Genomic DNA, 12,119 nt, shown 5'->3' on the forward strand with positions numbered 1-12,119 from the left:
ACATCCGACCGGAGGAAAATGCAGCACGGCTCTCACTACCGATAATCCTAATCCCACGGGCAAACAATAATATGTACAGTGTTAATAGTTTACTGTATTATTAGTGTCTAATATTACTGCTATAACAATCACACATTGAGTTGTTAAAATCAGACCGTTGTTTTTTTTTAAACAGTCTGAATGAAACGGCAGCTCTCAGGTGATCAGGTGTGTGTTTATCAGTGTTGGGACTAACATGTTACAAACTAACGCACACAACTACCTTTTGTGGTAACTAATAACGTTACTAGTTAACTATTCCCATTCAGTAACGCCGTTATAGTTACTGTGATTTAAATTTGTGCGTTACTGCGTTACATTATGTGATCCAACTGAACCGAATCTCCCTGCGGATGTAATTTACAGGCGAATACAGCGATGTCCTCTCACAGTACCATGGACAAGTGAAAGTGACCAGAGGAGTTTGGCGGCAAATCTCTGTCATAAATCGCGAGGGCATATGAGATCCACGCGAGCACAAGTCAAGCAGCCGTGGACATATATTATTTTCGCGAGCACTAAAACGGCACTCGCGCGAGAGCAATATTGAAGCCTGCTGGGGAGAAACATGCCTTGAGCATGTGCAGCATCTACATGAGCTCTCCTTGATCTCCTGCGCTCTCGCGAGCAATTCCTGCTCTTATGCTCGTGAAACTCTGGCCTGCTCTCGGCGCGCGGAGAAATGTTAGGAAGTGGGCGTACCGTGTCCCAGTAACGCCAAATCTAATTGGTTACACCCCTCCTCTTTTATGATTGGCCGTTGTCTGGATTTAAACCTAAACCAGGAAGTCCCTCCAACCTCCAACGTGATGAAATATGGCTGTGGAAACGTCTCACGTAAGTTACTTTACTTTACTAATGATTGTTTTTAATAAAAGGCATGCTTCTGTATTCTGTGGTTATTCCACAAGAGCCGTCCTTACTTATAAATGGATTGAGTTTTTTAGATAATACATTTTTATACATATTTTTCAAAAGTATTCAAACAATTCTATTATAAAGATAAGAACCAATTAACTTTTCGGTCTTGACATATGATAATATAAAATGTAGCTTTCAAAAACAGAATTTGGAATTAATAATTTTGATTACTTTAGCAAAATATTTTATTCGCAAATGTCGCTTTTTCAAAATGTCCCCAGTTTTTATTGCCTTTCTCAAATAAATAATACTATACAAAAAAAGTATAAAATTATGCAAATATAAAAAAGCCCAAGAATTTTCTAAGTTTCTAGTCACTTTCATTTCTGAATGACCTCTTTTTTTTCTGTTCAAATGCCCTCAGCTTATTTTTTGGAATGTTTATGATGATGTTTATGTGCCTTATTCTGTATTTGACATAATTGTTTCAATAAAGATTTACCACATTTCTTAAAAATATAATTAAATACTATTTAATACTTTATTTTTCTTCACAGCATATTCTGAAACGGCAGATCCTGGAGAGACTCCTGTCGAAGTTTGAGCTTGCACTCATTCGAGCACCACTTGACCTGGATTTCCTGGAGTTTGCATGTCGCCAGGAGCTGTACCTCCTGCAAGCACTTTCGAGATATGTTGACATACCGCAAGGAATAATCCAAGCTCTTCAAGAGCTGTTTGGACTACTTAGGCAATATTTAGATTCAGAAGCCCCAAATACAGCAGTGGGATCAGTTATTGGTCTAAGAGGACGTCCTAAGTTTGAAATTGAGAGGCAGCAGTTGGTTGAGATGTTGGGGACAAACCTATCGGTGCCTTGCATTGCTAAGCTGCTAGGTGTTTCTTCCAGCACAGTCTTTAGAAGGATGAGAGAGTTTGGCTTATCTGTTTCAGAAATGTATAGCTCCATCAGTGATGAGGAGTTGGATAACGTGGTCATATCCATCAAGAATGACATGCCCACTGCTGGATACCGAATGGTCAAAGGACGGTTGTTATCCATTGGTCTACGTGTACAATGGACAAGAATGGCTGCCTCAATGCATCGAGTGGATTCCATAGGCATCCTCTCCAGACTGGCTGGTCTGGGCTGTGTTGTGAGGAGAACATATTCAGTGCAAGGGCCTCTGTCGCTTGTGCACGTGGATACCAACCACAAATTGATACGGTAGTGGTATTTATATTTCGCTAAGTGATTAAGAAATAATCTTTTTGTAATGTCCCAGTTTTGGAGAATCATATGTTTCAATTCCAGAGTGCTATAACAGCTTGTTCTTTGGTTTTTCCAGTTATAACATTGTCTTTTTTGGTGGAGTGGACGGGTATTCGAGAAAGGTAAGACTGCATTTCACTTCAGTAGACACACATTAAACAAACATGTATTTTTTGTACGAGTTTACGACTAGCTACTTAAAACCACAAAAGAGGTCCCAACGCTGTGTCCTGGCTTTGCTTAAGGAATTTGTTCCAAATGGAGAAAGTGTATGGACTAAAAAGGAAGCAGCAAAGTCAAAGTAGATGTAAAGGAGATTTTGTGCATTGCCTATTTTTGCTGCACAAGTATTATGAGTCAGTATACTGTATGTCAGTATTGTTTGCTTATTTCTAATACAACAGGAATTCTTTAATCTCTACCTTTTTTTCCCTATAATACACAGTTTAACAGAATGTTGCCTAGTTATTGTGTGTAATTGCCCTATTCTTAAATATTCTCTGCTTTTTTGCAGGTAATGTACTTGGGTGCTTCGACCAACAACCGTGCGTCAACAGCCTATGGCTTCTTCTTAGAGGCAACACAAAGACATGGAGTGCCTTTAAGGTGAATTCACAGAAAAAAGCACTCTTTGGAGAACTAGATCAATACTGTGACACTTTTGGATGAGTATCTTCTTTGACAGTCCTTTGGTCAAGTGTGTACATTTCAGGGTCAGAGGAGACCAAGGAGTAGAAAACGTACAGATCGCGAGATTCATGTTTTCGGTTCGCGGCACCGACCGTGGAAGCTTAATCTCTGGTAAAAGTGTTCATAACCAGAGGTAAATTGCAGCATCTTTAGTAACTCAATTAGTGAGGTGAACTTATCTGATGTGTAGACCAAGCACCTTGCACTTAACCCATGCTAGGCCAGCATGAAAATAGTTCACTTGAACTGGTTTTCCCTAAACCATGTATTTTCATCCATAGGATTGAGCGTCTTTGGCGTGATGTACGAGTCATTGTCATCAGGAAGTACTCTGCAATACTGCTTTCCCTCGAAGAGGATGGTCTGCTCGACATCTCATCAACAGACGACCTCTTCTGTGTGCACTACATCATTCTTCCCCGACTTCAGATGGACTTGGGGATTTTTACCGAAGGCTGGAACCATCATCCACTCAGCACTGAACGGAACCAATGTCCAGAGCAGTTATGGCAACTTGGACTGATGCAGACAAACATTGATCAGCCGGAGAGCCCAGAGGTATTGATCTCGTTTCAGTATTACATTACATGTCACTTGCTAGACGCTTTTATCCAAAGCGACTTACATACTCAGTACTGTGGGCAATCCCACGATAGTAATTACTTACCATTTACTTTGTGTAATATACATTGTCAAAAGATTACTTTCTTTCCCTACTCTTGGCATGACCATTTTCTGGGCATTTTATTCAGTTTGTGATATTTTAACTGCAAAAATAACACAAACTATTACTTGATGTCATTGTTCCACATTGTTTATAGGACATTTATTTCACCAAAGTCTTCAAAACCTCTATTATGGTTATTAGGAGCTAGATGTTGACTGGGAAATTACTGCTGACCACGATGGAGAAGAAGAGGATACAGGGATTGTCGACCCCGAATTCGACTGCCCTTTGAGTCCAGAAGACACAACTGAACTTCAATCAGTATTTCAGCAAATTGACCCAAACACTCCGGTCAAGGAACTGTACTTACTCTGCCGTGAGTATGTAGCTGAAAGATGTGGCTCTTAAGAAATACAGCTCCCTTGAATGACACAGATGAGGTAAAAGTAAAATTCCTGTGTTCAAAGTGTTACTTAAGTACCAAGAGTAAAATAAGTCATGATGCCGATTTCAGGATAGAGTAAAGTTACTTGGCACAACTGGTGACTGGGTTTTTATTCCATTAAATTGAAACAATTGATACAAAATACAGCTCAAAACTATAATGGTTCCCCAACTTCACCATTTGTTTCCAAAACATTTTGACTAGAACAGTATGTCACTTGAAAGTTTGACTGTATTCTCATCTTGAACAAATGAAGACAAATGAAAACCTTGTCAAATAAAGTGCAATAAAGACTGTCTAACCCTAACCCAGAAAACATCGATTCTATGACTCTTATGAGCGGCTAAACTCCCTGCTACTCATAACAGCCTGTGTTATGATGCTCAGGAACTCTGGATATGAGCCGAGGTGCCTTGTCGGAAAGGTAATGGAGTTGGAGCATGCATTCACTACGGGAAAGCATACCGTGTGTGTACCATAGGTTACGCTGCAATCATGGTCGAACTCAATTAAGATTTTAAACATCTCTCTCTCTGTTGAGGTGATGGGGACGTGTGCCTGCCCCGTAAGCCATTGAAGGAAGCAACCAACAGTGATCTTGGGTTTTTCCTTCATCTCCTCTTCATCTTTTGTCGCTTCACCTGTAGACTCTGTCTCTCTTGAGTCTCTTTCATCACTCTCTGTTATCTTCACAGGGGTCCCCCTCTCTTCAACCACGAAGCTCTTTTCTTCTTCTAAAAACAAGTTGAAAATGAATACAAAGAAATGCATATATTCACCTCAGCAATATCAATAAATATGGCTATTGTTTTTAAATAGTTTTTTTATGTGGATATTTTGAAGAAGAAAACTTCATTAGCCAGTCCTGCTTTAGCTATCATTGTTTCATCGCAACCATCATGATGCAAAGTTGTGTTTAAACTGAGACATGTAAACATGAATAAAAAGGGTATGCAAAGCTGTCATTGAGTTGCCTGTCGTAATCGGGGGTAAAATTCAAGAACAAATACGTTTATAAAATGTCAGGGCAGTAGTATCACCTTCTTCTTCAATGTGTTGGATGAAGTCTTGTAAAAAGTTAACAATCTTCGATTCCCTCTGGCGTCGCAGCGAGCCCAGCTCGCTGAAGACTGGAGATATGGCTCCCATCAGGAATTCAGCATCCGGCTTGGAGAGAGGAAAAAACAAAATGATGTATGCTCAAAGTTGGTTGAGCTTAACCCTTTAATTGCCAGACCAAGAAAAAAAACGATGGAAAAATTATTTGTTTCCTTTTTTTTATCAAATGGGACACACATAGCACATTTAAAAAAAAAAAGGTATCAATATTGATATAAAAAGTAATGTTAAGTGTTTTTCATGATAAAAAAAAAACGTGCTCATCTTACTGTAGATGCTGAATTGGCCTAACAGGAAACCACTGGCCTAACAGCAAATGTCTATATCCTGTGTTGGCCTAACTTGCTCATCTGTGTGCAACTTTGGGCTGTATGCCATGCATGAAAGCTGCTATATACATTATTATCACTCTTTCACTCTGAGACTCATAAGGCAGTATAGATGTAGTAATAATGTAATATAAGATGTAGTAATATTACCATGAATCTATCTATTTACCATATTGTATTGGAAATCATCTCCGAAACTCTGAAAAAGTTATATTGCTAGTTTAGTTTGTTAAAACTTTTTTTGTGCATCAAGTTATCTAATTATGTTCAGTCAGTGCTCTGACATTAAAATATGTCAATGATATGGTTACCTTACAAAAGTTGACCAAAAAGATTGATTTCTTCAGCAGTGATTTTTTAGCATGCCAACTTTCTCAGTGGAAAGCTGAATGGCTTTCTGTTCTAACCACAGTGACATCTAGAGGTTGTTTTGTGCATAACATGTCAACCAAATGGTAGAGATGGCTGAATCAGGTAGAGTTAAACTTTTAAAACATTTTTTCAACAGGATATCAAGACACAAAATGTGCTCTACCAAATGGTGGCGCTGGCTGTTAAAGGGTTAAGGTTTGAAATTCAGTGGTAAAATCAGCTAGAGACATAATACTGACCTTTTCATGAAGGCCAGCGACGAACAGATCCCTGAAATGCTGTGGTTGTTGTACTATCATCTCACACAAGCCATACAGCTTCATGCCTGAGCATATCTGCTGCAGCATTGGTAGAGTGCGGACCGATGAGTGCAAGATAATTGCCCTATAATTCAGTAACAGATAACAGCAATAATATAAAATCATACATAAAAAAGGGAAAGAGTGACTGCACACTCAGCATGAAGTATGAGTGTAAAGGAATAATTGATTGGTTTTAAACATGGGTTGTTATGGGTTAAATCACTTAGCATATGTACATACTTTATTGTGTCTTCCTTCCTCTCCCACGTTGCAGGACCACTGTACCCGCATGCTGTTATCCGATCCAGAAGGTCGTACATAGCTTCAGGTTCAGCTATCTCAACCTTTGCAATTAGAAAAACAGTATCACACAGTAAGTCATAGGAGCCTTAGCTTATTTTAAGAATTAGAAAATATTCACACTACAAAGAGGTGTGTGTGTCAACCATACTAAAACAAACGTCATGTTATATGAAGGAGTATCAGGAGAAGACAAATATTACCTCTTCCATAAGCTGGCTGAGCTCTGGATCAGTCACATCTTCCTTGGAAATGGAATCTCTATCAATCTCCCCAGTGGATATGTATCCATAGCACCACTCTCTGAAAAAGTTAGGTGGAGGACCACCTTGTACTATACTGACTGCCATAATCTCTCCAGCTGTCCTGCATTAACAAAGTTTAATCAATGCATAGACATTATTAATAAATGAAATAAACATCGAAAAGACATTACAGAACACAATTCTACATACTTGAAATGCTCTTTGTGTTAGTCAGTAATTGAGTACTTGGGGGTTTTCCCTGTACTCCCTCCCTGAAAAAACTTCCTTTCAACACCTGCCATCATTTCTATAATTGAAAGGAAAAGTGGATCAATACATTGATAATCTCAATTAGACCACTGTATGTGTTAAAGAACAGCACGCGTCATGCAAAGCCCTTAACCTGTGCAAGCACAGAAATTGCATGCAACCAGAGAACCGCCACACACTGAGGAATATTTTCATTTATTATAAGGAGGTATAATATACCTGTTAAGAATTCTTTCCTGAGAGCCCCATGGTCAATTCCAGACTCTCCAATGAAAGCCACTCTGAGGTTTTTTTTGGGAGAAGACCTCTTCTGACGTCTCCACTGCCCTAAACCCCTTTCAAACATGTCCTCTCTAGTGACACTAAAATTAAAGAGTGTCGTTGTGTCCACTCGTCCACTAAGTGTTTCGATGGCTTCAGCAAGACTTGAAGGAAACAATTAGAAGTTGATTAGACAACTGGATCCAAAACGTTTTCCCTTAAGAGACCCCTTTTGTATCATTGAGTAAACTGACGACCCCTGACTGATGTAAAGTAGCGTCTTTTAAATGATATTCAAGGCATAACAATAACAATGCAGGGCAACTGATGAACAGTACAATTAACACGAATAGTGAACACAATAACTGCAGGACGTTTTTGTTTAAAATAAGCAATTACAGGTACATTTTAAGCATATTACCTTTTCTCTCGCCCTGTCAGTTCTTCACTGGCATGTTCTTCCAAATCGATAATTTGTGTCGACTGCAATGTACTGATGAGGGAAAACATATTTCAATGGGGCATGCCTTAATCATGTTTTACAATATCTAACACTGCAAGAAAAAAGTATATAAAGAATGTGCATAATAGGAGAAAAAAAAACCTTTCTCTACAAGTGCTGGCATGTATTTCAACCAAATACTCAGGAAATAACTCTTGAGCACAATGGACAGGCCACCTTTAAAAATACAGAAAAGCAGAGCAAATATTCAAGTGAACTACTGAGACGCAGAAACCTTCATCATCTGCAATAATGTAATTGATAAATAATGCCCTGATTTTACCTTAATATCGATTTTAGAACAGGAGGTCCTACACGGGAGCACACTTGGAGAAGCCTATAATAAAATGTAGAAAGACTGCCAATTAATGACACATACAATGAAAATAGTTTAGAAACAAACACCTACAATATTAGTGAGCTTACATTCCCAGGATTGCTTGTAGCTGGAGACTCATCTAAATCTGGGTCCAGATCCTGAAAATTGTAACCAGTTAAAAAAGCTGTCGATTCAGGATGATAATGATCCTGCATAGTTATTTGTGGAATAACATTACCGGTTCCAGATCCATGCGGTCAGAACAGCTGCTTGGTTCACACTCTTGTGCATGTAAAGCCAACAGCTGGATAGGCATGCTTAGATGACACGTGGCACATCTGGCTTTTGGCATATTTTCGAACTCCTTCGATGAGTAGGGCAAGGGGGAGGTGTCCAAAGTGTCCTGGATGGGCATTATATAGAGACAGCCTTTTCCACCTAAAGCTTTGGCAAGGTAGGCCCCCGTGTAACCCTCTGCTTCAGGTGCCAAAACACTTAATTTCCGCTGACCTGATCCTCCTATGTGGGAATACAAACAAGTTGATGTTATTTAATGCACAGAATGTTCTAGGGGAGGCAGTTGATTTTAACAAGATGCACACTTGCAGTGTTAGGCTTTCTCATGGATTGCTAAAAACAAGAGGGTAGGTAAATATGCTAACCATCAAGGGCATTAATGAGCTATTATAAGAGCAGCTATTGTAGGAGAAGATAGAGGGTATAAATAGGATTTAACTGCAGAAATACTAGACCACAGTTGAATTTAATAAGGGAGATTGTATCTTACCAGCAGCTTTATGTAGCATCCAGGCCCCTTCCAATGGTACCATTTTTGGAATATGATTCCATAAGTATATATGATATCTATGTGGGAAGAGCAAAACAAGTGTGCAGTTAGAACTATAACCCTCCACACATGTCACCACTGTTGAAGCTGATTTGTGACCAGTAGTACTTCAGTGGATTGGGAAACTACAGTAATACATAAAAAATTTCCCCAAATTGGGATCAATAAAGTGCTTCTTATATTATCTCGACTCCTTCCCTTATTATTTGTTCTATCTTACCTGGGAGTGGTCAGCATTTTCGGGGATATTGAGAGTCCTCCTGCCAAGTCCAGCCTGGAGAAGGACCATTTCATCCGATGACTTTGGTGTTCTTTCTGTGCTCTTATTGAGCAGAAAGAACTGGATTGGGGTTGACCTAACAGCCCTTCTTTTGGGAGATGGGGTATAACTTTTACCCGATTTGAATAGGCCGGGGAAAGTCCTGAGGAGTTGAAAACAATGTGTAAGAGAGGCATTTAAGAAGCTGTTATACAATATATTCATTCTAAACAATCTGAAGAGCGTTAATTTCTATGAAAAAATACCCTGAATTATAGTCAATTGCCGAGTTATTACAATGGCAATTCAGTTCAGAACTATCTTTGTTTCCTAACGGATCCAAACCTGGCCATATTTTGGTCCACTGTATTTCCTGCTGTAGAAGGAAAGCCAGGGGTCCTTTGTTGCTTCTGCCCCTGGACTGCCTGACGCTGCCTTGTCCCAGCCTGCTGCCTGTTGCCAAGAGCAGACTGCTGCTGTCCCTGTATAGTAGGCTGTCTGTTGCCCACCTCCACCTGCTCTCCCTGAACCTGTACTTCATCTGTGAACACAATTTAAAGATGTCTATGATTCCCTAGAATCTAAATAAACTGAGTACTAAATACGTAAAGTAATTAGAATATATAAAGGCTTCATTAATTAAACATTACCCAGATAGTCACAAGCCCTGAAAATAAATAGAAGAAGAACAAGAAGAAGATGAACCTTTAATTATCCCCCATGGGGAAATTCAGTTTTTCACTCTGGTTTTAATATAGGTTGGTAAAACTGTCACTGAAACACCTCGGCGTGCTTCCGCCGGCCAAGACTGCAGCTGTAATTCTTTGTAAACGACTGACCATTAGATGAATCTGTGAAGACAAGTGATCTCCCCCTAGTTTCACTTACGATTTTGAGAAGTTGGTTCAGCCAAGGCACTTCTCAGCAACTCAACGACACGCCTGGCAGCATTTTGTAACTCTATCTGTTAAAATAGATAGCATTTTTCATTTAATCACTTATTTCAATAGGGACAATGCATATAAATGAACACTTTAGACAAATAACGCTTCAAGTGTAAGTGGATCATGTCTTCCTATACTGTCTATACCAGGGGTGGCGAACCAGTCAGAGGTTAAGAGCCACATTTTTTCTATGTTACTGCAAAGAGCCACATCAAACACAGTCACTGATACGTCATCTTTCAGTTTTTTGTTTTCTGGAGAAAAGATTTCAACCACGTCACTGATGCATTTTTGTGGCATTGGGATATATATTCTTTAAATCCTCTGAAGCAGAGAGAGGAGCTGTGGATTAGTGTTATTGATTAATGCATCAGTGTTTCTTAGGGTCAAAAACACTAAACTCACAACTTAAAATGAAAGCGTTTAGTTTATTTAATAAAAGAGCACATGTTCAATGTGCCTCTCTGAAGAACCAGCACCTTACCGTGGTAGAGAGGTTTGTGTGCCCTGATGAACCTGGGGGCTGTGTTGTCTGGAACCTTGTGTTCCTGGTAGGGTCTCCCATGGCAATTGGTCTCAGGCAAGGGGCCAGACTAAGATTGGTTCACAAGACCTCATGAAAGACGACACACAAAGTGAGGATACCCGGCCCGGAGGAAGCCCGGGGTCCCCTTCTGGAGCCAGGCCCAGAAGGAGGACTCGTCGGCGAGCGTCTGGTGGCCGGGCTTGCCATGGAGCCCGGCCAGGCACAGCCCGAAAAGGCGACGTGGGCAACACCTCCGCTTCTCCGTCCCGCGGGCCCACCACCTACGGGAAACAGCGATGGGGTCGGGTGCGCTGCCAGAAGGGTGGCAGTGAAGGCAGAGGGTCTCGACGGACCAGACCCGGGAGACAGAAGCTGGCTTTGGGGACGTGGAACGTCACCTCTCTGGGGGGGAAGGAGTCGGAGCTTGTGCGGGAGGTGGAGCGTTACCAGTTGGATCTGGTTGGGCTCACCTCTACGCACAGCGTCGGCTCTGGAACCTTACTTCTGGATAGGGGTTGGACTCTATTCTTCTCCGGAGTTGCTCAAGGTGTGAGGCGCCGTGCGGGTGTGGGGATACTCACAAGTCCCCGGTTGAGTGCTTCGTTGTTGGAGTCTACCCCAGTGGACGAGAGGGTTGCCTCCCTACGCCTGCGGGTTATGGGGGGGAAAACTCTGACTGTTGTGTGTGCTTATGCACCCAACAGCAGTTCAGAGTATACGGCCTTCTTGGAGACCCTGGAGAGAGTCCTGTATGGGGCTCCTGAAGGGGACTCTTTAATCTTGCTGGGAGACTTCAACGCACATGTGGGCAATGATGGAGACACTTGGAGGGGATTGATTGGGAGGAACGGCCCCCCTGATCCGAACCGGAGTGGTGGTTTGTTACTGGACTTCTGTGCTAGTCATGAATTGGCCATAACAAACACCATGTTCAAACATAAGGACGCTCATAAGTGTACGTGGTACCAGAGCACCCTAGGCAGAAGGTCCATGATCGATTTCGTTATCGTATCATCGGACCTGAGGCCGTATGTTTTGGACACTCGGGTAAAGAGAGGGGCGGAGTTGTCAACTGATCACCATCTGGTGGTGAGTTGGGTCGAGTGGCGGGGGAAGCCTCTGGATAGACCTGGTAAGCCCAAACGTGTAGTTCGGGTGAACTGGGAACGTCTGGAGGAGGCCCAAGTTCAGGAGGCCTTCAACTCACACCTCCGGCGGAGCTTTTCGGGCATTCCTGTGGAGGTTGGGGACATTGAACCAGAGTGGTCGGTGTTCAAAGCCTCTATTGCCGAAGCCGCGGCGGGGAGCTGTGGTCTCAAGGTCCTAGGTGCCTCAAGGGGCGGTAACCCTCGAACCTCCTGGTGGACACCGGTGGTCAGGGAAGCCGTCCGACTGAAGAAGGAGGCCTTCAGGGATTTGTTATCCCGGGGGACTCCCGAGGCAGTTGCAAGGTACCGACAGGCCCGAAGGGCAGCAGCCTCAGCCGTGGCCGAGGAAAAGCAGCGGGTGTGGGAGAAGTTTGAAGAAGACATGGAAAAAGACTTTCGGG

At 41.8% G+C, this 12,119-nt stretch overlaps 2 protein-coding genes across 7 annotated transcripts; one reads left to right on the plus strand and one right to left on the minus strand.

Annotated features, from left to right (window-relative positions):
- Nucleotides 1-1,728: 1,728 nt before the first annotated feature.
- Nucleotides 1,729-3,938, plus strand: LOC307035804 (uncharacterized protein; the record flags this gene model as incomplete). Its single annotated transcript, XM_079675516.1, has 6 exons — nucleotides 1,729-2,128; nucleotides 2,250-2,295; nucleotides 2,688-2,779; nucleotides 2,886-2,996; nucleotides 3,145-3,421; nucleotides 3,732-3,938. The coding sequence occupies exons 1-6, from the start codon at nucleotides 1,752-1,754 to the stop codon at nucleotides 3,936-3,938; spliced, it is 1,110 nt and encodes a 369-aa protein (XP_079531642.1). The 5' UTR covers nucleotides 1,729-1,751.
- Nucleotides 3,939-4,070: 132 nt separating this feature from the next.
- Nucleotides 4,071-10,096, minus strand: LOC307035803 (uncharacterized protein). Of its 6 annotated transcripts, XM_079675510.1 has the most exons (14): nucleotides 9,989-10,096; nucleotides 9,446-9,641; nucleotides 9,062-9,263; nucleotides 8,782-8,858; nucleotides 8,233-8,513; nucleotides 8,102-8,152; nucleotides 7,959-8,012; nucleotides 7,778-7,852; nucleotides 7,595-7,666; nucleotides 6,601-6,763; nucleotides 6,338-6,441; nucleotides 6,035-6,179; nucleotides 5,016-5,142; nucleotides 4,071-4,709 (listed from the first exon to the last, which is right to left on the minus strand). In XM_079675510.1, exons 6-14 carry the CDS (start codon nucleotides 8,131-8,133, stop codon nucleotides 4,309-4,311), a joined length of 1,173 nt encoding a protein of 390 aa, XP_079531636.1. In that variant the 5' UTR covers nucleotides 8,134-8,152; nucleotides 8,233-8,513; nucleotides 8,782-8,858; nucleotides 9,062-9,263; nucleotides 9,446-9,641; nucleotides 9,989-10,096; the 3' UTR covers nucleotides 4,071-4,308. The 6 variants fall into 6 exon arrangements, with proteins under 6 accessions (XP_079531636.1, XP_079531638.1, XP_079531637.1 ...); XM_079675512.1 differs by lacking the exon at nucleotides 7,778-7,852 and having other exon boundaries at nucleotides 9,062-9,641; XM_079675511.1 differs by having other exon boundaries at nucleotides 8,233-8,858; nucleotides 9,062-9,641.
- Between the last annotated feature and the right edge of the window lie 2,023 nt (nucleotides 10,097-12,119).

This window comes from Notothenia rossii (genome assembly GCF_949606895.1).
Source record: "Notothenia rossii genome assembly, chromosome: 4".
In the NCBI taxonomy this organism is placed as follows: domain Eukaryota; kingdom Metazoa; phylum Chordata; class Actinopteri; order Perciformes; family Nototheniidae; genus Notothenia; species Notothenia rossii.

Bases quoted from the DNA above. Each gene is read 5' to 3' on its own strand.
- LOC307035803 (XM_079675510.1), bottom strand. From the start codon at position 8,133: ATGAGTCTCCAGCTACAAGCAATCCTGGGAAT. The intron at 8,013-8,101 runs GTAAGCTCACTA...ATTTTATTATAG, and splicing joins CTACAAGCAATCCTGGGAAT to GCTTCTCCAAGTGTGCTCCC. The intron at 6,442-6,600 runs GTAATATTTGTC...CTAATTGCAAAG, and splicing joins TCAGCCAGCTTATGGAAGAG to GTTGAGATAGCTGAACCTGA.